Below are 26,167 nucleotides of genomic sequence, written 5' to 3' on the forward strand. Positions count from 1 at the left end.
TTGAACTCTTGTCAGATGCCAGTTTATATATTTATTTGCCAGCAAAATGCCAGATATGAAACTTCATCTTCAACCTCTTAAACCGCTAAATGTTATTTCCCAGCTTGACTTTATTCTTTTCTAATAAAAATTCAAATCAATACACTTGCCTCCTAAGCTGACCACCAGTGATCTGATATTGAATGAACCAGGAAGAGAGACAGACAGACAGACACACAGACAGACAGACCTGTCTTTTCTTCCACAGCTCAGGAGGAAAGGAGTCCATTAAACCATATCCTCCTTCCTCCTCTGGTCTGGAGCACGTAGACCCGTAGACTAATGGCCTCTCTTCATGTGTTATTCTGTATGAAGTTGTCTTTCATCCCACATGATAATGGAGACCGAGAACGCTCACTGGTTAAGTGAAGGATGAGGGTGGGAGGACAGACACTTGCACACACTAACACACACATACACATGGGGATTGGGGATGGGTGGTTGAGGAAATTGCCTGTTGCAGTTATATTTGAATTATCTCCTGTAGAAATGATTGTTCTGGTAAAATTTTAAAGCCTTTGATGAATGAATACAGGCACTGATGTCAGAATATCCTACGTCCAAATGTGGAAATCATACATAAACAGCCTCTGAAGCAATAAAAGCAGAGGTATGAAAAAAGCCTTTACCCCTGATACTCGCTGTTGTCTGAGTGTACACAGGACAGAGGATTCCCAGTCTGGCTGCATTTCCCAGCATCTGCCAGAGAAGACAGTCGGCTGGTGTCGTGTTCACACCGCTGGGTCCAGCTGTAAAAGGTGGCTGCAGTGTCAGTCAGTAACTGGCAGAGTTCCCAGTGTCTGTATTTGGATGTGTCACCTTCATTGCTAACCCGCTCACAGCCTTGATGGCTACTGTGTGACCTCACCGCCTCTCCACCTCACTCATTCCTGGAACCGCCCATGTTTAGCTCCGGGAAAGCAAAATACTTAAACCATAAATGCAACAAATGAATCATGGGCTTACCTGTGGAGGACTGCGTGGCATTCAGTGTCCAGCACTTCCATTTGCAGATCTAAATCATTTAAATTATGATCCACTGTCTCCTCTTTGGTTTATATGAGTCAAACTGGGATGCTGTTTGGAAAAAGGAAGTCAAACCTTTTTTTAAGCTGCATTGTGTCGATCTGGGATTTTAGGTTGAATCATTTAGACGGAGTTCCCAAACCCCATAAAACACAGTGTGAGACCTTACAACAATAAAGCAGATACTTTACTCAGGATCAATACGTGCTCTACTTTATGTACAGTGGCTTGAGACTTATTGCAGTTTTACATCCAGAGGAGTTAGAGTCCTAATGCTGATTTAAACCCTTGGGATTTATCTCATGGACAAGCAAAGGCAGGGGAACAGGATGTTGCAAGAATAGCTCACACTTCTGACAGATAAAAGTTGTTTGGAGGGGGAAATAACAAAACACACAGGGTAAATTACAAAATGAGAGATCTGGAATGAGGAAAATGCTGTGGCGGAGAGGAGAGGAGAGGAGAGCAGAGGAGAGAGGAGAGGAGAGGAGAGGAGAGGAGAGGAGAGAGGAGAGGAGAGGAGAGAGGAGAGGAGAGGAGAGGAGAGGAGAGGAGAGGAGAGGAGAGGAGAGATGAGTAATTACCAGCCCAGGGCTGAACACATGTCTGCTGGACTCTGCTGGAATAGAGATGAGTCTAGAGCTGACAGCTTTTATAACTTCATTTCATGTACTGACCCCCCATTCATTATCAGGAGTGAAATTGCAACACACACACACTGACACACCCTCAGTCAAACACACATGTTAACCAATGAAGATAAAAGAGTCTGAGTCAAATCTCTCTCTCTGCCTGCTTGAACTCTAATTCACCCCTGCTAAGGCCAAAAAGACTCCTGCCACAGCAGATATGTTCACATCAGGAGCCGGGCAGATGCTGAGCTAACCATCTGATGAATGTGTATCCTCTGTGCATGTGAACAATATCTCTGGACATGTCGAAGATGGAGCTGATAGTGTTGGAATTAACAAATTTGGTTGGATGAGGTCTGTGAGCAGCTGTGGAAGAGATCCACTGAATAAGCAATGGTAATAAGTAAATGTACTTTTAAGTATCAAAAATAAAAGTACTCATTTAAAAAAAATCAGCCTCTTATTATCATATATAACATAATTAGCATTTTACTGTTGCAGCTGGTCGCAGTGGAGTTTTAACTACTTTATATGTGCAGGTTGGTTTCCGGACAAAGGCCCTGTTTAAACCTCGTATTAACATCTGTCCCGGGTGATCCAATCACAAGTGGACAGCTCTAAGTACAGATGGGAATGCACCCAGGACGCATTGAGGAGGCATTTGAGATCTGATCACTCAGACCACATTCAGAGGTGGTCTGGGCCACATGTGACCACATTTTCTTAGCAGTGTGAACGCAAATGCGTCCTGGCCACATTGAACGGCCGCCTACTCTCCTGACTGCCACAGTCTAATTAGGCCCGTCACAGTTTCACGTAGGCAGAGGGCCTCAGTTGGACACTGCTTTTCTGCGAGGGGTCACAAGCCAAACGGGGTTGTAACAGTACGCTGTGACAGCACATCATATTTTTTGCAATGCAAAATCTTAAGGTGAAAAGTAACTACTACGTACAGGTGCTTGAAGGAATATGTAAAGGGAGTTAAAAAAAAAAATGATTCCCCTCTGAAATGTATTTCAGTAGAAGTATTGAGTATCAGAAAGTGGAAATACAGTTTCCTCAAGTGTAAAAAAAGAGTAAATGTACTCTGTAGTGTACACTGTCTGTGGCTGAGTGGTCTCCAGGTGCAGGATTCTTAATTATCTTGTTGATGGATTCAGTTGCCTTGGCAACAGATGAGAAATGCCTCTGATTGTTCTTGTTGTAAACTTGTTTCCATCAGTGGGAGGTGGGCCCGTTGCATAAAATGAGCCTGTGAAAGTGCTCTGTTTTTAATAGCATTTAACCTCTTGGGTGCCTGTGGACAACGATAGCAACTGTGTGAGAGTGTGTGTGTGTGTGTGTCTGTGTGAGTGTGTGTGACAGACTGCTAGTAATTGACTGTGTGTGACGGGGGCCAGTGACCAGTGTTGGCCCCTACTGAGCATCCAGTCAATGTGTATGTCACCATGCTTAACCTCTTAATGGTCCAGTGGTTAACCAGCCTGGCAGGAAAAAACATCAGTCTTCACAGAAGCTGAGGGGTTAAATACTGCAACACTTTACCCGCTGAGGAAATCACATCAGTGGATATTCTCCAGTGAAAAGAGTCTATTGTCCAGGACTAAGTTTAATCTACAGCTGGGAAATCTCAGTGTGGCCGCAGGGACTACTTCCATCCCATCGCTCAGCTGAAGAAGAAAACAGCACATTGGACGCAGCAGTTAACAGAGCAGCAGCAGTAATTCTCTGTTAGAGATGTCCCCCGCTCTGCTCCCCGGCGTCTCGTTGGCTGGTAGCAGGAAGGAGCAGTGACTATGACAAATGGGTGCGAGGCCGGACTCTGTCTGGTGGCTGCTGCCTGTGTCTGTCTGACTCACTGTGCTGGGCCACTGGGCGCTGATTTATATTGTGTGAAGAACAAGCAAATCATGTCCACAGTGATCCTGCAGAGACACACAGGCGCTGCTGAACACTTTGACATTAAGCTGTATATTAAACAAATGTAAACAAACTTAAAGCTAATTACTAAGATAATAAAGTGCAGCGTCTTTGTTTGGATATTAGAAGTATCACACTGTGGCTGACATTTATTCTTCTCTACATGCTGTCACAGCTCTGACACTGAGCAGCACAGAGCTACTAGGTCATTATACTTTACGAATCATACGGAATGAACCAATTAGTGCTGCATGGATTAGTCAGTTAATCAATTAGTTCATCAACAGAAAATTATCAAGAATTATGATAATCATTTACGTCATTTATCAAGAAAAATTATTCTTCAATGTGACGATTAGCTATTTTTCTCTGTTTTATATCATTGTGAATTTGGTATTTTTGGGTTTTGTAATGTTGATCAGATAAAACAAGATGTCACTGATGACTAATATGCACACACACACACACACACACACACACACACACACATATAAATGTCTTTTTGTTGAAACACTGATAAACTAGATTGGATCAATGTGACAGAACTGCACAGCTTCTGTACTGGACACTTTATTTCAGTGTCTGAACGTAACTGCAGTAGTAACCTCTCCTCCAATATAGAGTCCCGTCATAATACCAGACCAATTATACTACTGTTCCAGGTTCTATTGCTTTAGTTGAGTCCCTAGAGCTCTACTTCCCAGTGCAGCTGCACACTTAGTGAATAAAATACAACAAAGTGTGCAATTTAATGTTGTCACCTTATAGTTGATAAAAAAAAATGTTTTGATGTAAGTGGGAATTAAGTCACTGCTAGTGTATTCTTGACAATAGGACGCCCTCTAGTGGTTGAGGTATTATTTGAAAAGTTGCACTGATGAGTGAGCTGGTAGATTCTAGAGAGCTTCATTCTATATATGCATATTTTTTCTTTTAGGTCAGATCTTTGACACTAACTCAGACGAAATGATTGAATGTTTGACAGTCATCTGATATCAGTTGTGTTTGTGTGTTTATTTCAGAACAAGGACATACAGATGCCGACATGTTCTTCTACCTGCTGATCGTCTTCTCGAGCATCAGCTCCCTGTACACACTGATCTGGGATCTGCGTATGGACTGGGGTCTGTTTGACCGCGGAGCTGGAGAAAACACCTTCCTCAGAGAAGAAATTGTTTACCCCCACAAGGTAGAGTCTGACAGAGGCCCCATGCATCTCTCTCACACACACACACACACATACTTGTACTTCTATCTTTGTGATGACACTCATTGACATAATGCATAGCCCCTTACCCTAACCTTAACCATCACAAGTGAGTGCCTAACCCTAACCCTGACCCTAGCCTTAACCTAAACCTAATTCTAACCATAACTCTAAAACCAAGTCTTAACCCTCAAAATGTGATTTGAAGGTGTCTCAAAAAGTGAGGACTGGCCAAAATGTCCTCACTTTCCCAAAATGTCCTCACTCTGTTAGTAAAATACTTTTTTTGGTCCTTACTATGTAGCAAGTACAAGTACACACACACACACACACACACACAGTTACTTTACCCCACCTTTTTCTTTCAGGCCTACTACTACTGTGCCATCATAGAAGATGTGATCCTGCGTTTTGCCTGGACGATTCAGATCTCTCTGACCACAATGACCAAGACCCAATCTGTGGGCGACATCGTAGCCACAGTGCTGGCTCCTCTTGAAGTCTTCAGGTTGGTCTCATGTTCACTTTTTGTCCCGCACATACTGACAGGATGATGAATCTGCACAGACCCCTGTCAATCAAATCCTTTCAAAAATCCCTTTGAAAAAACAATCCCACAAGCACCAACAGTGACTTCTTCCCCTCTTCACCTTCCTCCCCCGCAGACGTTTCGTGTGGAACTTCTTCCGCCTGGAGAACGAACACCTGAATAACTGCGGTGAGTTCCGTGCGGTGAGGGACATCTCGGTGGCTCCGCTCAACGCTGACGACCAGACGCTGCTGGAGCAGATGATGGACCAGGACGACGGCGTCCGGAACCGCTCTGGCAAAAAGACCTGGAAGAGGTCCTACAGCCTGTCGCTTCGACGCCCCCTACTGTCCTCCTCACAGTAAGGGCAAACACGATATCTATTCCTCTTTTAGTTTGATTTAATGAGACTAATTACAAGTAATTGCGGACAAAAATACATGTAATAATATTCACACAACAGTGATCTGGAAGAGATTTGACATTTCTCTTCTTAAAATAGGCAGTACTGTACTAATGCATACTTTCTTTTTGAGCTCTAGATGCAAAATGCCAAATAACTATCAGTACTTTTGGATTTGTATGCATTACATTATGTCAGAGTTAAGCACTAGATTATCATTGATGCGTTTATTGAGATGGAGACAGGCACTCAGTGTCTGACTTTGAAAATATTGATATTGATTTTTATCAGGAAGCACATGAGGTAAAAGGTTGTTCAAGATGAAAATATTAACCATTAATTAAGCATTAGTGTAACTGTTAAAATCACAAGAAAAATGTTGCCAGATAATATATCTTTTTCTTTTTAATCCTTTTTTTCTAGATCGAAAAAGGACACAAAGGTTCTAATTGAAGACACGGATGATGAGGCCTTCAGCTGAGTCCACAGCGTCAGCACGAGCACACACAAGGCTCACACATGTACACACAGACATACTATACTTATATGGACCTCATTCTCTAACGCCCAACCTCAACCCTTCGCCCCTGTAGTTCTTTCTGTGTAGTAACCCTAACCCTCAGTCTAAACCTTTAAATCAGCGAGGACTGTCAGTCTGCCCTCACTTTGGAGAATTTACCTCATCTTTACTTCCTTGTGAGTATATTTGGTCTTTATAAGTATAGAAATACACACACTGTAATGTAGAAACACACAGACACATAAACTGAAGCACAAACATAGTGTAATATTGCTACAGTTAAGAGAGCTAATGCCACAGAGACAGACAGATGGACCGATGTCATGGGAAACCTGCACATAACTGAAACACAGACCATACTGCCCTGGGATTATCCTCTTCTTCTTTAAAGGACTTTTTAGTAGGTGTCGTTTACTTTGAGATATTTCTGTTTCTTTAGATTATCCTTTATTTTTTCTGGATTTATGTAGGAGAAGCTGCATAGATAGGCTACACATGACTGTTTACATGCCTTTTTAACTACTCTAGGATCAACAGGGAGAAGACAAAGCCAATCAAAAGACTAAATATCAATCAATAGAAATCTGAGAAAGGACTCTACACACATCACAGCATATCAAAACAAATCAACTGGTTTCAACTCGTTGATTCTTTTTATACTCCATCTTTTTATTTTCTTCTCTTTTCTTGTTGAGTTGTAATAATGTCAGTGTACAACCACAACCCTGGAGGCACTTGCAGGAAAAGTGCATTTAATACACAAAACATGAAAAAGAACCTACTTGTACACAAAAGGGATGTTTTGATTCAAACATTTCTAGTCTGTGAAGTTGCTTTGTAATATATTTAATATATTTTGATGTGCATTATTACTCTATTGTAGTTGTTCAGTACTTCTACATGTGTTGTTTATACTAGTGAGACTAGTTCAAGCATCCACACGATGATTGTTAATGTATTTTATAATGTTTGGAATGTTTTTCTTGGTTAGACTTGTGCCATGTTTTTAATAAGCTCATTGTTAGACCTTGATTAGATCCCCAACCTCCAATTAGTGCATCATCTCAAAGTGCCCTGCTAGCTACAGTCTGTTGTATGAGCATCGCTATTCTTTGCATTAACTACCAAAGCTTTGTTTTTATGAATGTGTCTGTGTCTAGAGTAGCTTTGTCCATTCAACCTGCCCGAGAGAGTCAAAGGTAACAGAGCCAAAGGCTTATTTAAAGATTCGAGTGTTTTTATTTAATTTTTACAGAAGTATGTGGTATGTTGGGCTGTTTTAGCAGGTAGATTCTGTCTTGTTGAAATCCCAGTGATATGAGTAGAATTACAAGTATTACTGTCAATGTTTGTGTATAATAGAATGAGAAGAGTCAAAGCCCTGAGTGTATCTGCCGGTGGTTCTCAAACCACCAGCACAAGGGGAACAAAGGGTAAAACATAGAGTGCTTTTGAAACTGAATGAATCTGAAGGTCCAATAACCAAACAAGCTTGCTCTGATGCTAGACAGAAAATGGTTGAGAACCACTGGCAGTACAGGTGATTGTGGGGCACTGCTAGATGCTCTCTCTAACAAAAGATCAGTGTTGCCAGATTTACCACCCAAGTGATCTACTTTTCAAGTAACTGTGCGGGTAAAGATTGTTTAGGGCCTTTTGTGGTGATTTGGGCTGCTTTTTGTACCATTTAGGCAGATATCCCCCAATGAACAATCAGGCTTTAACATCTGAAATAATAAAAAAAAACTACATTTATGATGATAAGGGTACTTGGTGGTCGTCAGATCTGGCAGCACTGTATAAGTTCATTAAGAGTCAGGTTTCATCTGTCACCAGATACGTGTTTGTTTGACTCTAATGTTCAATAATGCCTCAGTAATTTAAGCACTTTTCCATTGATTTAAAGTGTGAATTTGTTATCAGATCTAATGTAATCCACTAATTTAAGATAAGGGAAGTTAGAGACAACCAGGAAAACGTGCTGTACATGACATCTGCTGTTTGTGCCCTCGTCTTATTCTCAAACCACCAGTTCACACTTGAAGAGCTTTTGGTTAAAATTTCAAAGCATTTTGCTGCTGCTGTCAAATGGCCCCCTGGATATCAGCGAAACACTTTTAACTTCAATGCTGTTGTGTGTGTTTCACTTTCTCTCCTCGCTTCCTCCCTGAGGCTACGCTGAGCCTCCATCAGCCAGTCATAAGACAGAGCCCAGAGAGCTCCAAGACAAATGTGTTACAGAAAAGTCCTGTTTTTGCTACTTGTTTTTTTCCTGCAGCGGCTAAAAGACTGAGAGGTTTGTCTGTGTGTAATGAGCTAAATGTGAACTGTAAAGCTAGAGAGTAAAACGTTGTATCTGTATAGGTTTAGAAGATGGGTAGCTTCCCTGTCTATTTACATACAGTGGATACATGTCATAACTGTATGCAGACATAACAAAATAGACACACCTGCACACACACACACACACATACACACACATCGCCTCTCCCTCTTGTGTCAGAGAGCGCAACACAACAGCAGATAGTTTTGTAAAAAGGCTCTGGCTTCTTGCCTGCATGCTGCTTTTATTTTACATTGTACATAGATCTTAATTTATTTGACATGATGTGTATATTATCATTGTAGCCACTGTAACAATGACTGATTTCATACGTTGCCATTTTTTGCTTGAAGGCAAACAGTATTTTCTAGGTGATGAGGAGCTTTTTGTCGATTGTTCACGATCCTGCACTCTTTCATGTGTAAATCTGTTGAAAATGTGTTTATATCAACATAGGGGGGAAAAAAATGGAGAACGTGATTGGTTGTATCTTGTTGGTGATTCCTTAATATTTCAAGGCTCCATCATCTCTGAGGGGAGGGGGAGTTTGACGTCCAGGGCTCTTGGAGGAGGTGGGGATGAGGGGGCAGATTCCTGTGTCCTGAAGCTGTAATCCTGTTTGTACATTTGTTATGTGCATGAAAATATTGTGGACGTTACATCTGTTGTTGTAAACTGCCCTGCAGACAGAAGCACTTTGACGTACTGCAGTTGGGTGCAGAAACAGACCCCAGTCCAGAGAGGACCCACACCATAACAAGATACTGTTAAACTGATCCCAGATCTGCCTGAGCTTCTCTTGAATGTCTCAAAAGCAGATGTAGGATCTTTTATTTGCTTGCTGGATGCATTTTCAGATGCTTCTCTGTGAGAAAAACAAATGTTTTAGTGACCAGTGTCTGTTCACAGATGTTCAGTATGTGAAACCCGCTGACAAAAACAAAAACAGGGTTATTTTGTACAGTTCGTGTTCGATGAGATGATGATAGCGATAAGCCCTGACATCCCATTTTCCTCATGGGTGAAAACCATAGCTGATTTTTGTCTCCACTGCTTGTAATCCCCATGATGTTAAAGTGCTTGCTATGTGTGCATCCTCCCCCTCGCCCTCCCCCACTCTCTCGATGTTGTTCGTACCTGCTTTCTAATCTAGCTGAACGTGATAGTACCTGTAGTTTTGGTAGATGGATGTTCCACTTTAATAAGATACAGAAAAAAAGATAATAGAAGAAATACATTGTGGCTAAATGTGATTTTAAGAGACATAAAGAAAGGAAAATGTCTTACATTCTGAACCATCCTCCCGAGTCCCTTTTACAGAGTAGTTTGTACATGTTGAGTGTATAACACTGTTCTATGATGGTTTTCCTGATGGTATTTGTATTTCTGTATACACTTTGGTGATCCTGTCATACCTGGGTTTTATAAACCACGATTATTTTTAAAACTCGCTCTGCCTCTTGACTCTTTTGTTCTTTTACTATTATTTTTTAACTGCTGCAACCTACTCCGACCTGTCGACTCCTGCCTGGTTTAAGTGGATGTTTCTGTCCTGCACAACAACCTTTGCTGAAAATCTTCCCCTCCTTTGTGGCCTCGATGCATGTCTGTAAATTCACAAACCTATTTCAGTAGTGCTCAATTGTGGTTGCTGGTATTTCTGTTTCCTCTTGCACCCTGTGCCTTTACGAGGTTTCTACAGGGTTCACAAAGTTTAGAGCTTTTTAATACCTCATAGAAGGCAATTTGATATCAGTTTCAGGAAAATATATGAATGTATCAATTCAATTCAAAACATTAAATTCATATAAGTCTTTGCAAAAATCTTGACTTGCCATCATGACACAGAACAGTTTGACATAAGTGCCTACAGTAGACAAGAGAAAATATGTAAGACTTGTAAATTACAGCAGCCTGGTGGTGAAAGGCAGTGTTGCAGGTCCTGATGAGATTCTGTTATTGAGGTTGAGGAACTCGTCCAAAAGTACTGGCAGCGTTTAGGGATTTGATGGGTTATTTTCCCTCATTCCTGGTGGGCAGACTGAGTCTGACGCTGTTATGTTCAGTGTGCCAACCATGATAAATGAATCATCCTGAGAAGCCTGAAAATCTTGCTTCTTGGCAAAGAGGAACCACCCACAAAATCAAAAGGAGAGCACAGTTAACTTTGTGACAAATCACCAGCCAACAAACCCTCATAATCCAACACAAAACCACGACAGTCTTTTCCATTTTAGAAGGAAAAACAGCTTGGAAACAACAGTTTACAAAACAATCTTACCATAAAGTTGATTATGGCAGTTCTGGGGCTTTCAGCTGTATCACAGGAGCTTCCTCAACAGGCTGAGTTTGCCTAACTAAATCTAAATACTAGAATGGCACTCAGTAGAGCACACACGTCCGCAGAGGCCAAACAATCCTACACGTCTCTCAGGTCTAGACTCTTATCAAGATTATTATCTGGATCTGTATCAAATTGGACAAACTCATAGATCTCAATACATGACGTCTGATTTCTTTACATCAAGATCCATACATTATTACCTGAGAAATTCAAGTGAAAATGTCGAAAAATACCCTCTCTTACAATGTTAAGGAAAGTGGTTTAGAAAATAAATTCCTAGATCTGCCCCTTTAGCAGAATCCACACCAAAATTTTATGGGTTCTTCCCTGGCCCATGACCCATCCCTCCACTAAGTTTGTTGCAAATAAGTTCAGGAGTTTTTCAGTAATCCTGCTGACAAACAAACAAAAAGCAGAGAGACAGGTGAAAACAGAACCTCCTTGGCAGGGGTGATAATCACAATCTCAACTCTTTTCTTTGAAAAGTCGACATACTGCAAAATGTATCAATTCAGGAAGTAGCATCCAGTGAGTCTGTATGCTGAACTTCTCTCAAGTCAAAAAACAAACAACCTGCCAGTCAACATCTAAGAAGGTCACAACTAGGTTGTTTATTTTATGATAACTGATACAGGATAAATGTTATACATTCTATTTTAACACTGGTATTTTGCTTTTATTTTCAATGTCAGTATGCAAAAAAAGACAATGCAAAGTAAACATTTGGTGAAATCATGAATATGATACATAATTTGACTGCTTCATCAATATTAAACCAATTAATTTTAAGGACTCTTTGTTGCCCTGGTGATAATTTGTTTCGCTACAACACAAAAAAGGGAAAGAAAATACAAAAAACAAACTGCAAACATCAAGAGTTGGCCGACAGCAAACACTGTAAAGAATCACATGATCTTTAGATGTATCAATCAACTCATGTAGATGCATATATATATATATAAAAAAAAAACAGGATCCCTGTTGTATATATGCACATACAGTAATAATGCAATTACTAGAGTTGTAGAGCCTGTACTTGACATACAAACAGACAAAATGAAGAGCAGGATACACATACATACACACGTTTACCATTGTCTCTCCATATAAACACGCATGAACCAACCAACCAACCAACAAGCAGAAGGCTCTCTGGCTTTAGAAGCTAAAAACTACACTTGACTTAAAAAAAGAAAAAGAAAAACAGACATTCACATTTCTGAAACAAATTTCATGATCTCATAACTTCGCGCCTGATCAACTGTCTCTGTCCATCAGTCTTATCAACTGTTAGTGCCACCAGAGAAGCTAGAATGATGAGGATGATGATCTGCATTTGTGCCGTCATGTCCAACTCGTCCCATCAACCAGGGCTGAGTTCGCTCTCACTGATCACTGCACTGTGTTGGTCCTTTTCTCCACATCATCACTCCTCTCACTGTGCACTCATTCACTGACTCGCTGCGTTTTGCTGCTAGTTTCTTCATCCATGAGTGAAAGTGAGTGAGTGAACATGTTGTGGAGGAAGGTGGAGAAGTGTGACTGCAGCTGTTTATGTCTGTGTTTAGTGTATGAATGTCCTGTAAGTCCATGCATTTACCTGTGTGTGTGCATACTGCACGTCCATCTCTATGCAGACCTCTACGGTGAGGCCGGGGCTTTGCTACCGCTGTAATGAACTTGGTATCTATTGACCGTTTGCCCTTTCACCTCAGTTGACAAGCAGGTAGTCTTGCAGGGGATCATGTCCTCCTCCTCCTCACCCATTAGCCAGTTCTGCACGGAGCGTTCAGCTGAGGCTGTAACGTGATTGGCCAGCCAGCCCTGGTGCCACTTGTCAAAGCGTTCATGCTGGCCCGCTGCCACTCTGTGCTGCGACTGTGGAGGAAGAGAAAAAACAAAAGAGAAAGAGCCTCATCGATGAGATACAGAGCAGGATTTACCAAACACAAAATGCACAAGCAAGGTTAGATTTTCCACATCATCCAGATTCACTGGAATGCTTTCAAAACATACATAACAAACATACACTAATGTGTGAAATTAAATGCAGACTCCCCCTACCTTCCTGGCCTTGACCAGCGCTCCCCGGCGGTACATGTAATCCTCAGAGTTCATGACAAACACCATCTTGTGAGTGTTGAGTTTAAAGCGGCAGTCCAAACTCCCAGCGTTTTCCACGCCCAGCTGGCGGTGCCACTCTCTCCTGCAGCGCATCGCCTCCACCTGCCGCAGCTGCCAGCGACGGAAACGCCGCAGGTTCCTATGAGAATAGACACATTTCAGACATTTATCACATCTCAAAACATTCATTTGGATCACAGCATCTGTCTGACATAGTCTGAGAGCAACTAAAAGTCATATAAAACCCACGCTGTTAAACTTTACAAATGTTATCTGAGATGAGCTCTAACAAGAATATGACACTGAAGTCAGATATGTGTGGGAACAGGAGATGGCCCACTTCCTCTGTTGTGCAAATTCTGCCTAAAGTTTTTTTCCAACCACTACACTGTAAGTATATTACAAGACCCGTACAATTTAATGAAATACCACAATATACCCTGCACAAATGTTTTACCCTTTCGAAATGTCACCATATTAGTTTTTGTTGACAGTATGTCAGAAATATGTTGATTCAACTCCATGGTCTTGTCTCCATGGTGCTGTTTAATGCACATCAAGTAGACATGTGCAGGAAAATGAAATTAAACTGTCACACCTTGGCAGAAATACAGGTTTGAAGAAGTAGCCCTCTGCTTGTGAGCAGAGACTGGACTCTGTTCCTACAAACTGCTCCATGTAGCTTGACAGGCACTGAGGGAAGAAGAGAGCAAGTCCCATCAAGTTCACTTCAATCAGGTTAGATTTGAAAAACAAGCATTTAAACGGTGTGTAAACATGTTTACCTGTACATCTAATGGGTCATCAGCCTGGGCCTCCTCAGTGTCCAGTAGCTCAATGGTCATTGTCACATGACCCTTGTTTTGGATAAACATCACCTGATGACACAAAATGCAGAGAAACATAAGTAAACCAACCCAAAGTAAGTACATTTGAAGAAACCCTGTTAACCTGCTGTGGCACAACTGGCTAGATGTCTGTACTCCATTCATCAGGACATTGTGCTCACCTTGAAGCAGTTCTCCTCAGCCATGACTCTCTCAGCTTTCCACTGGTAGCTCGTCTCCCAAGCGGCTCTGACACACTGTGAGGACAGGTTGCCCCCGGCTGCCCCCCGCTTCCTCTCAGCTAGGTATAGATCAACCACCTGCAGGCACACCTCATCGCTCACTAGGTGCTGCAGCTGAAGAACAAGAAAGTGGAGAGTTAGAAACTGACACAAGAGGAATGTGGAAGAGGACAACCTTGAAAAAAAGTGGAGGTAAAGTTTTGCCTACCTGCCGAATTATGTTGTGGATGACCTTGTCAATGGTGAAGCCAATGTAGGCATGGATGGTGAACATCTCTCTCAGTGTGTCTTCATACTGTGTGGAGTCCAGGTTGCCATCCAGCAGACTGCGCACCATGTCCAGAAAGGCTGGGTAATACTCTTCTAACTCTACCTCACCTGTGGAAGCGAAGGGATGTTATTTTTAATTATATTTAATGTAAGTGAGCAGTTTAAGTGTGGGTCTGATGTCACAGCAAGGGCTACAGTGATTTAAAAAACGGTCAGTCTGAATATCATTAAATCTGGCATCAAAACCGAACACCAAAAACAGACATTGTGCTATCCTCTGCTGTGTCATGTTAACAAGGCAAAGAAAAACAGTAACATCACTCTTTCTACAGATTCCCTTTATCATATAGTGTCATGTGTTACGACTGTGACTCAACACTATGAATCCTGGCATACTGTAGCTGAAAAGATATCATGAACAGTTTTATCTGAATGTGCCTTCTGAATGAGTGCTCATTAATTAAAATTAATTATCCCTGATGAGATAATATATATACATATATATATTAAAAAGGTCTTAATCATAGGCCAGGGATCTGAAATAAAACAACCTCCTCCTCTGAGCTTCTGTGCTTATTTAAGTCAGATATGACAGCTGGTTGACCTAACTCAAGTTAAAGACTTTAATCTGACCATCATAACATTTCCATAACCAACCAGTGGCTGAACATACTGGGCTGTTTGAGGCGGAGCTCCATGGCGAGGTCACATGCTTTTTCCCTCCGTCCCTCAGCCATCAGCAGCCTCTCTCTGCTCTGCTCAGCTCGGTGCTCCAGTAGCTGCCGTTCCGCTTGTCGGTAAACTCGCAGCAGCCGCGAACACAGAGTTTGGTGCAGCCTCAAGAAGAAATACCAGTTGTTGTTGACGAAGAAAAGGTTGTAGACACCATCAAGCTCCTTCTGGTGCTCCGCTTCAGGGTCACGCAGATCCACCTTCTCCCCGGCAGCACCTGAACCTGTCTCCATAGGTGTAGATCCAGGCGTGGATGTGGTGGTCCCTGCAGGCTGATTCATGCTACTGGAGGTGGTGGTGGAGGCCTCTGTGTCTGCAGGCTGGGGTGGGCTGCAGCGCCTTCGCCTGGACTCACCATTGAGCTGCTGCTGCTGCTGGGGTTGGGTCTGGGACTGGGGCTGGGCAGGCTGGGGTTGAGACTGATTACCTGTAGGTGCTGCTCCTCCTGATGCATTGTTAGAATTACCATTTCCTCCCCCTGCTGCTGCTGCTGCTGCTCCACCTCCTCCTCTCTCTCCTCCTCTCTCTCCTCCCTCTTCAGGCTCAGCCTCCTCATCTGTCCATTCTTCAGTATCACTAAGCTCGCCACGGCGGGAGAAGAACAGGTCAGGTACAAAGTGCTGGATGATGCGCTTTATGTGGTCCTTGTCGTCTTTGTGGATGGTGGGCTGACGTTTGACGTGGTAGATGATGAGAGAAGCAGCGTCCTCCAGGATCTGTTTATCCTCATATGTGAACACCATGTGAGGCTCGCTGGATGAGGTTGAACCAGAGCCGTTACGGCCCTGCTGGCCAACTCCACCTTCCTCTGTGCTCTGCTCCTGACGCTGAGAACAGAAACAGAAAAAAAGATAAATGAGGGAAAATTTTAAAAAACTGAAAATCATTGATTCCAAGGAACTATTCTAATGTTGCTGATGTCAGAGATTTAAATCTCCTATTAACAGATTCCTTTTAAGAGCAGCAGTACACAAAATTATGAACAAAAAGAACATACAATAAAATAACAAAAAAATATTCAAAAGTCCAGGTTAGAAGGGGGTGTTTTGTTGCTCATTAAAATATAATGAATGATTTTTATTATGCCTTGTTTGTCCAACCTCTGGTATAGCTCTACAAGCTAGCCAAAAAAATGATGTCATGACCCTGAACACTTGATTATCTTTTCCTGTTACGAAGGCCCCCCCCATGTTAAGCTTGCAGATACAAAGAGAGGTTTTACCTCATCATAGACGCTCTCAATCTCATTGAGAAGACTCTTTGAGCGTAGGGCCTTCATGTCATTCTGTTTGAAGTTGACCCCTTGGTGGTCGAGGGACTTCAGGTAGGCCTTCTCGTACTGCTCCCTCCATATCTTATTGAAGCCCTGCTGGGCCTCTCTCCACTCCTCCTCCTTGGCTTTCAACCTGTAGAGAATGGCACAAACTTTATGTAGATACTTCACAAAACACAGCTATGTCCATGAATTTGCAATGCTAACAGATGTGTCAGTGCACTTGCTTGTACAAATCTGCAAAGTTTCATTCTAAGGAACAAAGTACCAGTGAAAGGAAACGTGAGTTTTACAGAATTCATTCCTTATGCGGAAGCTTGCCATGTTTAAAACACAGATTTCCAAATGCCTATGTAGAGTACACTGAGCACACAAACCATTTATGACAGCTTTTGCTGGTATGGTTCGCCTTTGTTGGCAGGGCACACAAAGATCACTGCCTGTTGATACAAGGATCACCAAACCAACATTTCCATCATATTGTCACTTGGTTAAACCTCCCTGCTGGTAATGAAAATGTCTCTAGCTGCAAAAAACAATCTCATTTCTATATTCAGTGTTGATACACAAGTATAGTATTTTGCCACTGTCTAAACAACATAGTGTCAATTCAAAGTAGTATTCAAAAGTATTAAGTAAGAGATAGTTCGCTATGTGCTTCAATTGTCCAGACAGCATGTCACTGAAGACGCTGGTGAGGTCTGATATAGTAAGATCATAAACTGAGGAATTCAGCCTTTACATTTCTTTCAGTATATGTTTAACCAGTGGGGAAATTTTAAGTAATGCCAACATCAGAGAAAAAAAAGGAAGGCAGTCCTGACCTCTTGAGCACCACAGGCACAGCAGTGGCTGGACTCCTCTTCAGTCCCTCAATGATCTCAGGGGCTTTGTCGCCATAGATACGATACACAGCACGACGCTGGATGACCTCAGAGGTGCCGCCCAGGCAGTCATCTAATCTGAATCGGTCTTGGTCCTCTGGGGAAAGGCGGGACAGCTTCTTCTGGACACTCTCTAGCACCCTGATAGTAGCCAAGTTTGTCTCCAGAACCACGTCCAACTAAAAGTGGAGAATTACAGACACAGAGCTTTTCAAAAGACAGCATGTACTGTATGTGTTAAACCTTACAATCTCTTATTTACAAAAAGATAAAAAACATATATTGAGTAATTTATGATGTTTATACAAACCTCTCTGCTTTACAAGACGTATAAACAGAATCCTTGTTAGGATTTACATACCTCAAATCTTTCATCCTCGCAGCGATGCAGCTGCTCCTCATAAGGAGTCTTCTTTGAACTGACGAAGGTGGAGTCCTCTGACCAGGAAGGGAATGACACCCAGGTGTCATTCAACACCTACATATACACAAATCAGACACAAATCTCACTGATTAATCATTATCAATGGATAACTCTTTCTACAGTGAAATATTTGAAAGGCTATTCAATCAAGTAGTTTAGTATTCTATTAATAATAAATAAAGGTAACCAGTTGTGCTAAAGAGAAATTATTTTAACAGTTTTGTTTGTACATGTGCACATTCAAGAGTGCACACAAACAAGCCTGCTGGAAAACACACAGAGAATTTGTCATTAACAATGCATTTTCAGACTTTCATGTTTGTCATACCTTAATGATACATATAGTGTTTTGCTGGGAAACGCTGAATGCAAACAGAAACTGTTTAAAAAAACTCCACAAGGCACCTTAAAAGGTCCTTTATTTTACACTGCTCTGTTGTTTTATATCCATAAGAAGATATATTTGTGGTTTTAACTACCAAAAACCATCTGTATATAGTTTTACATCGCATCTCTCAGGCTCCTCTCTAGAGCTTTGGTTAGCTTTAGTAACAACTGGTTGTGAGCAACTGTTTGTCTGAGTGATCTAATAAAAATAAAGCAGATTTCTGGTAAACACTCAGAGAAACCAAATTCTGCAAGGTTAGATGGTGGGTGGACTGGGCTTGGGGCATGGCCGAGAGTGTAGAGTGCTTTGTTGTGACATCACAAAGTTATGCAAGTCCCGACAGCTCGTTTTAAGACACAGTTTCTGAATATGTGCTGTGTGCATTTCTCTGTGGACCAAGTGCTTTGATACATTCACAGTATTAGCTCATAGACCTGCTTTAATATCAAAAATCAGATGTCAAAAACTCATTTTCTACAATATGGGACCTTTAAGCAATGCACTGATCTAGTGATAACTCTTTTAGTAAAATGTAATGGATGTACCTCCTTGCACAGGGCAGTGCGCCCGGTGCATTTAGGTTGCTGGTAGGTCTTGGGTAGTGCTCTGTAGCTGGACCCCAGGCGCTTGCAAGAGGCATAATCCACCTCCCTGCCCCCTCCCCCTTCCATGTAGCGATCCGACAGCCCTGACACAGCATGAGAGAGCTCTTTGTCCCCCAGAAATGACTTGAACTGTGTGTACAGTTCAGGAAACTTCCTGGAAGGAGATGGATGAAATAATGAATGACAGATAAATCAGGAGAAGAACAGCCAAAGAGCAAGTGTTCCCTATAGAATAATTCGACTAATCTGAATGTGATGTGGTTAAAAATCTGTGTTGTGTCATTTGACTGTAATGGTCATATCAATACAATTTTCATATAACATCACACATTCTTTAATGGACCTGAAGGGCTTTTTAAATCAGCACTTTGTGCAGTAATACCAAAAAGCCTCTTCTACAAGACCAGACATTAGTAGACATTAGCATCTACACAAAAGTGTAGATGCTAATGTCTACTTAGCATCTACACAAATTACTGCACCCATTTATTTGTGCATCCATTTTTCTCATTTTAGCCAGTCATTTCATACATTTATCCAGCTCCATCATCTTTCCACCCACTTACCCCAGGAAAGGAGTGACTAGCTGTAGTAGCTCTGCTCCTGAGACAACTTCCTGGTTAAACAAGGCGATGCAGCGCAGGAAGTTCTCATACACTTCCTGGCTTTTAAACAGGCGACGAACCTGAATGATGGGTGGGTTGATAAATAAATAAGACCAATCACATTATAAGACTTAATAAAATACGTTAAGACAGCAACAGAGGAAAGAGGAGGAAAAAGGGAAGTACAGTAGCAATGGGACAGCATGAACCAAGGAAAAAGGAAATCCAACATGCCTCACCTTATCAAAGAAGGAGAATTCTCTTAAAACTCCATGTTTGCCAACTGAAGCAAAGGACTGATCTTTGGTACAGGAATACTTCATTTTTTTCTAAATAAAAACAAAGAAGCAGTACTTTTAAGCATCTGCTATCAAAGTTATTGATGCTGAATGTCTTGGAGATAAAGCACGTATATCTGCACTGGTGCATTGCCTGAGGCAGTTACCTTCAGCAGTGGGGACATGTGCTGCAGTAAGATGGGTCTGGGCCTCTTTTTGTTCTGTTTGGTTATCGTGTCGTCTTCCTCCGGCCTTTTCAGCTGCTCTTTCCCCCCAGTCAGTGAGCTCCCTGTGAACTACAGGAGAGGAAGCACACAGAAGTTAGTAAAAACTAGTGCTGTAATTGACAATGTTTTTCATTATTTCCCCAATTAATCATTTGATATATAAAGTGTCAGAAAACAGTGAAAATGCCCATGTTAGTCAGTCGAGCTAAAACTTTTTACTTTCATCACAGACAAAAAAAATAGTATTAGTATAGTATAATTATTCACATTTGAGAAGCAAAAACCATTGAGCTTCTGACACTTTTGTTTAAAAACATCTTAATGAATATCAAAGTAGCTGCCAATTAATTAATTATTTTTTATATCGATTCATCTATTGACTGTTTTGCCAATTAGTGAATTACTCAAAACGATTAATTATACTTGATGGCTTTATGAGAGTATTTAGCAGCAACATGGATAAAAGATATTAAAAAGCTGTCCCTATTCATGAATAGACAACACTTACAAACGAAATAATTGTTCACATTTTTGTGAGTGATCGCACTGTGCACCATAAAAAATAATAATCACAAATAATTTGAACTGTGATTTGCTCAAACCCCCAAAGTCAGCCACTAACCAGCTGTAGGGATAGGCATCATTATAATTTTACCTTTATCTTATCCATAACTGTATGGATCTAGCTCACACTGTTACTGATTCTTAATACATTACTGAGGAATTGGGTTTCTTTAAATGATAATTTTCAAAAGGAATTAATTCAGAACAGGATGAGGATTAAATGGGCTGGTTTGTTTCAGCCAGTTGCTCAGTTTACAACAGTCTGCCACATTTTAGAATTTGTGGTAAACTAAGACAATAGCTTACATTTTAGCTTTTCCTGACCATTTACTATTAGCTTAACCAGTTCAATGTTGTTGTGTAAAAGATATCAGGAGACTGGGACAAAACTCTCTGAAAATATCTTCATCTATATCTAGATGCTTGTTGAACAGGTAGTTTGATAAAGTTCTGATCAGCTTTTTATTTTTTATTGCACGTACAGTAACGTAAAGTTCAGTAATAGTTGCCATCAACTCAATTAATGTTGGCGTTATCTTTATCTGTTTGCTGTGTGTGTGTGAGCTTGTGTGTATGTTCTGAGTTTGCAGCTCCCGCCTTTAGGACAGAGAAGCAGTGTGACAATACATGATAAAATAGAAAATAAATATATTGTGGGTAATATTTATATAGTGGCTGTCTGCATTAAACAAATCAATGTATGGGAATGGTCGATTTAAAATAACCATACTGACGCATTTTCAGCACCATTGCTGATGATGGCAACTAATCGCAGCAGCCCTATTTCAAATTAATAAATTGATTAATCATTTCAGTTCTATTGAACTGATGTGAAATGCTTTGTCAATGCAGTTCAAATAGTGTTTTGTACTGCATTTACTATTAAATATGAACATTATCAGCATGACGTTTCTGAGCAGTAGCACAGAAACACAAAATGTCAATAGTAATTGTGAGTCCTGTACATTAAAAATGAAACTAATAAGTACAAAAGGTACCAAGACTGAGTACTAAAGGTTCATGACCCAACGTTTTTTATTTGTCATCTGTTTTGAAAGTGAAACATTATCTGTCTATGTCAACTGTTGCTTGACTAACCAGTGATCTCTTGGCATCAGGCAGGAACTGTCCAAACTCAGCCAGCAGGTCTTCTTGTCCCTTAAAGAGACTGGCAACTTTAGAAAACACCTCATCTTCTGTCATCCCACTGCTGCCACGGCTGCCTCGACTCTCCTTCACCTCCAGCTGCTCCTTCTACAGGGTAGTAGGTGGGAGGAAGTGATCACAGGTGAGGAATCAAACTTGTTGAGCCAAGTTGAAATTCTTTGGCCTGGCTATACATGGTCAATATTAGTGCAAGAAACACCATCACCATCACTGTCACCTCCAACAACAGATTGCTGTGGAAATTTGACCCTGGACTATAATACTTCAATTATGGCCTTATTTACATAATTCAAAATTCTTATTCAAAACACCATAAAGCAATTTAGAAAGGACAGTAAGAAAAACTACAACTCAGTAATTGAAACCTGCATTGCCGGTAGTATATTATAATACACAACTAAAAACAACTTAAGTCATCACATTTTATTTCCACAGTACCTGATATGTATGAAGAATCTCTAGAAAGGCTCTGTAGATCTCCGGGTGATCCAGAAAGCGGTTTTTGATCTTGTTTACATAGCTGATGGCACTGTCAAACTCTACTGGGCTTGTCTCTGAGGCAGGTGGGGATACCGACGAGGTGGTGGCCTGATTTTGACTCTCTCTGCTAGTCAAGGGAAGAGAAAGTCTGCTGGGAGGCTCTGGAGGTCCTGCTGAAGTTGAAGAAGGTAGGGACTCTGATGAGGCAGCCTTGGCTTCACTGGTCTGGGCAGGTCCAGCTTCAGTGTGAGCGGCAGAGGCACTACCTGAGGTTGCAGGAGCTGCAGAGGTGGCGAGACTCTTCCCCTGCTGGCCTGGGGATACCTGCATAGATCAAAAACAGTAGGAAGATGATGAGCTAGATGATTGGAGGTGCATTAAGCATTAATTGTAGCAAATTGTTGTTTTCTTCAGTTAAGATTTTGAGAGAAAAACTTGGTAGTAAATGCAAATGCAGACAGTGGTTAAAAGTTGGTTGTGAGCAATATTAACGCAACACTTGAGCACTACCGGTCTCACTCTCTTGTTCACCAATTCACTACTCCCAATACAATAAGACTTAGATGAGACAAATTTTTACAATAACACTCAAATTGTTTGAGGAGGAAAACAGGGCGAAAAACTACATCTCTCCTTAAGCAAAAAAATCTCATGAATTTCATATTTGTATTTATAAAATGTGGTGTATTGCTTTGCGTTTTTAGGGAACTATATACTGCCTAAGTTACACACTCAGAATTCAGTCACTAAAATAAAATAGCCAACTATACATATGTGCACTTGATAGTAAATAGGAAGTGATTACAGACGCAGCAAGTATTTTCTTTACACTTTCTATTCGGAAGCCTCAACTTATTTTTTAAAAAAAACAAAACGTTCTTTTGCACAATGTTGTGTCTATTTTACTCAGTAATATTAGACTTATACTGAGTGAAATATGGACATCCAAGAAGCTATTTTTAATGGCTGGACTAATATGACAAACAAAAACAAAAAAAAGTCAATCTCCAAATCAAATTAAGGAAAAGAAGGCACTCAAGTCATAAAAGAGTGAAAGAATTCCCTCTATTTCTGTGACTGTCATTTCAAATTAATAAATTGACAAATTAGTTGCCTTGTTTTTACTTGATACCTTCATCAGAGCAAAATTTTCAGAATTATTTTCAGACAGAGTACTGAATTGTTCTTCTGGGCGCAGAAGAAGCGCACTTGTTTCCTCTTAAAGAATTTAAAAATTATGTGCGCTTAAACATAGAGTTATTTTTAGCACTCCATAAGATTGTAGTGATGGACTGCTGAAAATGTGAACATTATTAAAGAACTAGTTTTGAGAATTTATTAACTTCAGCTGTGAAGAGACTGTCTCACCTGTGTAGAGAACGGAGATTGGAGGAAAGCCATCCCATTTTTGGGGACCTCTATCCGATACCCCGGTGGGAGGAAGGCATTGAAGCCCAAGACTAAGTCTGGGTGTCCATGGAAGAGCTGTGACACACGGTTTATCACCCCTGGTGTGTCGATGCTATTTGGGAGAACAGATAGAAATAGACATTTTAGCGATGTAGTTAGTAGAGGCAAATACAGATTAGCTTCCTCTCCCATATGCTAATCAAAGACAGTCTTACAGCTTAGTTTAAAAAGCAGTAACACAGTTAAAGTACTCATTATAAATTCTGTAATCCCACACATTTTACATTTCAAGATAATATGAACTATTGCATAATTAGAGTAGGAAGCTATCTGCACTCTTACTTATTGATAAAAGCTCTAAAATGTGTGGTTAATCCCTGAGTAGTGATGTTTTGCAAACTAATCAAATTCCACACACAAGCTACACCATCATCATCTCAAGAGTCTGTATGAGGAACCATCTCATTAAAAATGTATCACTAAAACTCAATAACTTGGTACTGGTACTCTTGGGACTGATAGTAGGTAAGTAGCGTCTGTTTCTGTGCATTTCTGTATTGCACTTGTATGTTCTTTGTTTACATAAATTGGCATAAATACCTCTGCGACTTGAACTCTTTCATGATGTCGAGAAACTTGTTGTATATGCCAGGATCATTTGCAAAACGAATTTTGACCTGGTCCAGATATGACAAGGCATCTTCAACCTGAACACAAAGGGAAAAAAACAAAAGATCATTAATGCAGCACAAAGCATAATCAGCCTCATCTGGAGCTGTGGAGAAGCTTTTTGACAAACATCCTGCTGTCCTGTTGATGAAGCAGGATCTTACGGATACAGCTCTTGGTTTAACATGAATAGCAGGACAATGGTTTGTCTATACATTAATGCTGCATTGTGTCCCACTAATAATTGTATATATTGACAAACGCTACCATCAAATTTCAAGTGGTGCCACTATACAAACAGAAATATTGGAATTTTCTAAGTGGGCATTTTCTGGCATTAAGTTATATAAATAGACAATGTTTGCTTTCTTCGTTGTCAACTGAAGTGCTGTATCAACAAATGCACTAGTTAGCTGTACAAGCTGTACAAGTATCGCTATATAAATAAATAAAACGGCTGAATACAAGAAACGCCAGGCAGCTTTTGATCACAGGATCTTTCTTTCATCACAACATCCTAGCTAGGTTAGGTTACGATAAACGAGGTGTTCACACAAAGCATCGTCAGAAATAGTCCACATCTAAAGAGGGTTGTTGTAGCTAACGTTAGCCAACAGCCAGTCAACTGACGATAATAACTCCACTAACACTTACAACACCTACCCACATACAAATTCATACAATAGGTTTAGTCACAACTGGTTCCTGGCCAACAGTGTCGTGTTGGCAAAAACAGTATGATAATATTCAAACACTGCGATAACAAAGAAATGTGTAATGAAGCTGCTAATGAACTGAAATAGCCGTTCTTGGCTAGCCTGGCTGACGTCCTCCACTTTGTTCAGGGTGGCTGAAAAAACGAACAAGGAGGAACTTCCCACAACCGAGGTCTGAGTTAACGTTTGCTCACAGTGGCTGTTATTGACATCGTAAATAAGAAACTACCGCTAACTGTGCCTCGCCGCTGTCACTCAGACATTCATTAATGAAACACAGTTTCCACATCTAACCTTAAATGTCAATGTTAGGCTGTTTAGCAATGAATTACTTTTAACAGGCCAGCGAGCTAACTATCGTTAGCCAGCCGTTCCTTTCACTACTCTCGACGTTAGGGCAGAGAGAGAAAAGCCTCAAATCCAATGCAATGATCCGACGAACAAAATGGTTCTGACTATGAGGTACTTTTCCCTTGTCGTGTCCGTTGTCTTCTTACCTTCAGCTTCTGGAAGTGCTGCTGCTGCACTTGCTTTTGTGTTATAACGTAAGGCTTGTCTTGAATTTGGTTTATTTGCTTCGCGGTGCTGTGCGCCTGAATCTTCGCCATTATCCCGGCGACAGGAGGCTTGAGCGCCGCTACCACAACTTGAGAGGGAAGCTTCGGTGTTACCTCCAGTTGTTGGCTAGCCGACAAACCTTCCTCTCGGTCGGGAAGCCAGCCTGCCAGCGAGCAACCCTACTTTGCCTAGCTGGACAGTCTCGGCTCAGCGCAGAAAAGGACGGAGTGGAGGGTGATGACAGATAAGCGACTACTCGCCGCGACTTAGATTCAACATCACCATCGAATTAAACAAGCTGGAGCAAAAGCGTCGGTAAATAAGCAAAGGGACAATGGTTGCCGTTTATCGTATTTAAAATAACTATCGCCTGTCTCTTTAAATTCGGCGGCAGCGGTCTGTCTTGGCGTCCGGAAGCCAGAGTAGGAGTGAAAAATTGAAAAAAAGGAGTGAAAAATTGAACTGCGCAGCCGCAACGATGGGAGGAGCTGAGTTCACAAGAATCAGATTGCTCCACTCCCCCTTCACTGCTACAAAGGAACAACGCTGCTCCTCGCAAACCGACGGCTACAGACTTCACACTGTACCCGCAACTACAGCACCGACGGTGGACTGAGCCGACCGTGAGACAAATCGATACTGAGCTAATGATAATCTGCATCTGTTACAGGAAGCACAAAAAGCAAAATGCAGCATGGACTCAGCTTGGTCTTCAGCACTAGAGCTGGAAAGGGAGCTTCATTGTAATTTTTTTTTAATGCATTTCAGCCGGAAGACAGGA

At 41.2% G+C, this 26,167-nt stretch overlaps 2 protein-coding genes across 3 annotated transcripts in view; one reads left to right on the forward strand and one right to left on the reverse strand.

The window, feature by feature from the left end:
- The window catches only part of xpr1a (xenotropic and polytropic retrovirus receptor 1a), a 68,685-nt gene extending 58,636 nt beyond the window's left edge, over window positions 1-10,049 (forward strand). The window contains exons 13-16 of the mRNA XM_071487816.1: window positions 4,640-4,806; window positions 5,193-5,332; window positions 5,490-5,714; window positions 6,180-10,049. Coding sequence (XP_071343917.1) covers window positions 4,640-4,806; window positions 5,193-5,332; window positions 5,490-5,714; window positions 6,180-6,237 — 590 coding nt within the window. The 3' untranslated portion in view covers window positions 6,238-10,049. The remainder of the gene's footprint in view (window positions 1-4,639; window positions 4,807-5,192; window positions 5,333-5,489; window positions 5,715-6,179) is intronic.
- A 1,482-nt stretch (window positions 10,050-11,531) lies between these two features.
- On the reverse strand, window positions 11,532-26,060 carry sin3b (SIN3 transcription regulator family member B). Of its 2 annotated transcripts, none has more exons than XM_071487814.1 (19): window positions 25,326-26,060; window positions 24,044-24,150; window positions 23,402-23,555; window positions 21,992-22,357; window positions 21,485-21,640; window positions 19,763-19,891; window positions 19,557-19,646; window positions 19,279-19,397; window positions 18,653-18,866; window positions 17,657-17,773; window positions 17,236-17,474; window positions 16,361-16,544; window positions 15,080-15,965; window positions 14,345-14,514; window positions 14,077-14,250; window positions 13,853-13,945; window positions 13,666-13,760; window positions 13,008-13,206; window positions 11,532-12,821 (listed from the first exon to the last, which is right to left on the reverse strand). In XM_071487814.1, the coding sequence occupies exons 1-19, from the start codon at window positions 25,434-25,436 to the stop codon at window positions 12,585-12,587; spliced, it is 3,840 nt and encodes a 1,279-aa protein (XP_071343915.1). In that variant the 5' UTR covers window positions 25,437-26,060; the 3' UTR covers window positions 11,532-12,584. The 2 variants fall into 2 exon arrangements, with proteins under 2 accessions (XP_071343915.1, XP_071343916.1); XM_071487815.1 differs by lacking the exon at window positions 25,326-26,060 and adding an exon at window positions 24,776-25,290.
- Window positions 26,061-26,167: the final 107 nt, after the last annotated feature.

Source organism: Trachinotus anak, unplaced genomic scaffold (genome assembly GCF_046630095.1).
Source record: "Trachinotus anak isolate AG129_WGS33_773 ecotype Australia unplaced genomic scaffold, CSIRO_AGI_Tana_v1 ptg000010l, whole genome shotgun sequence".
Lineage (NCBI taxonomy): Eukaryota > Metazoa > Chordata > Actinopteri > Carangiformes > Carangidae > Trachinotus > Trachinotus anak.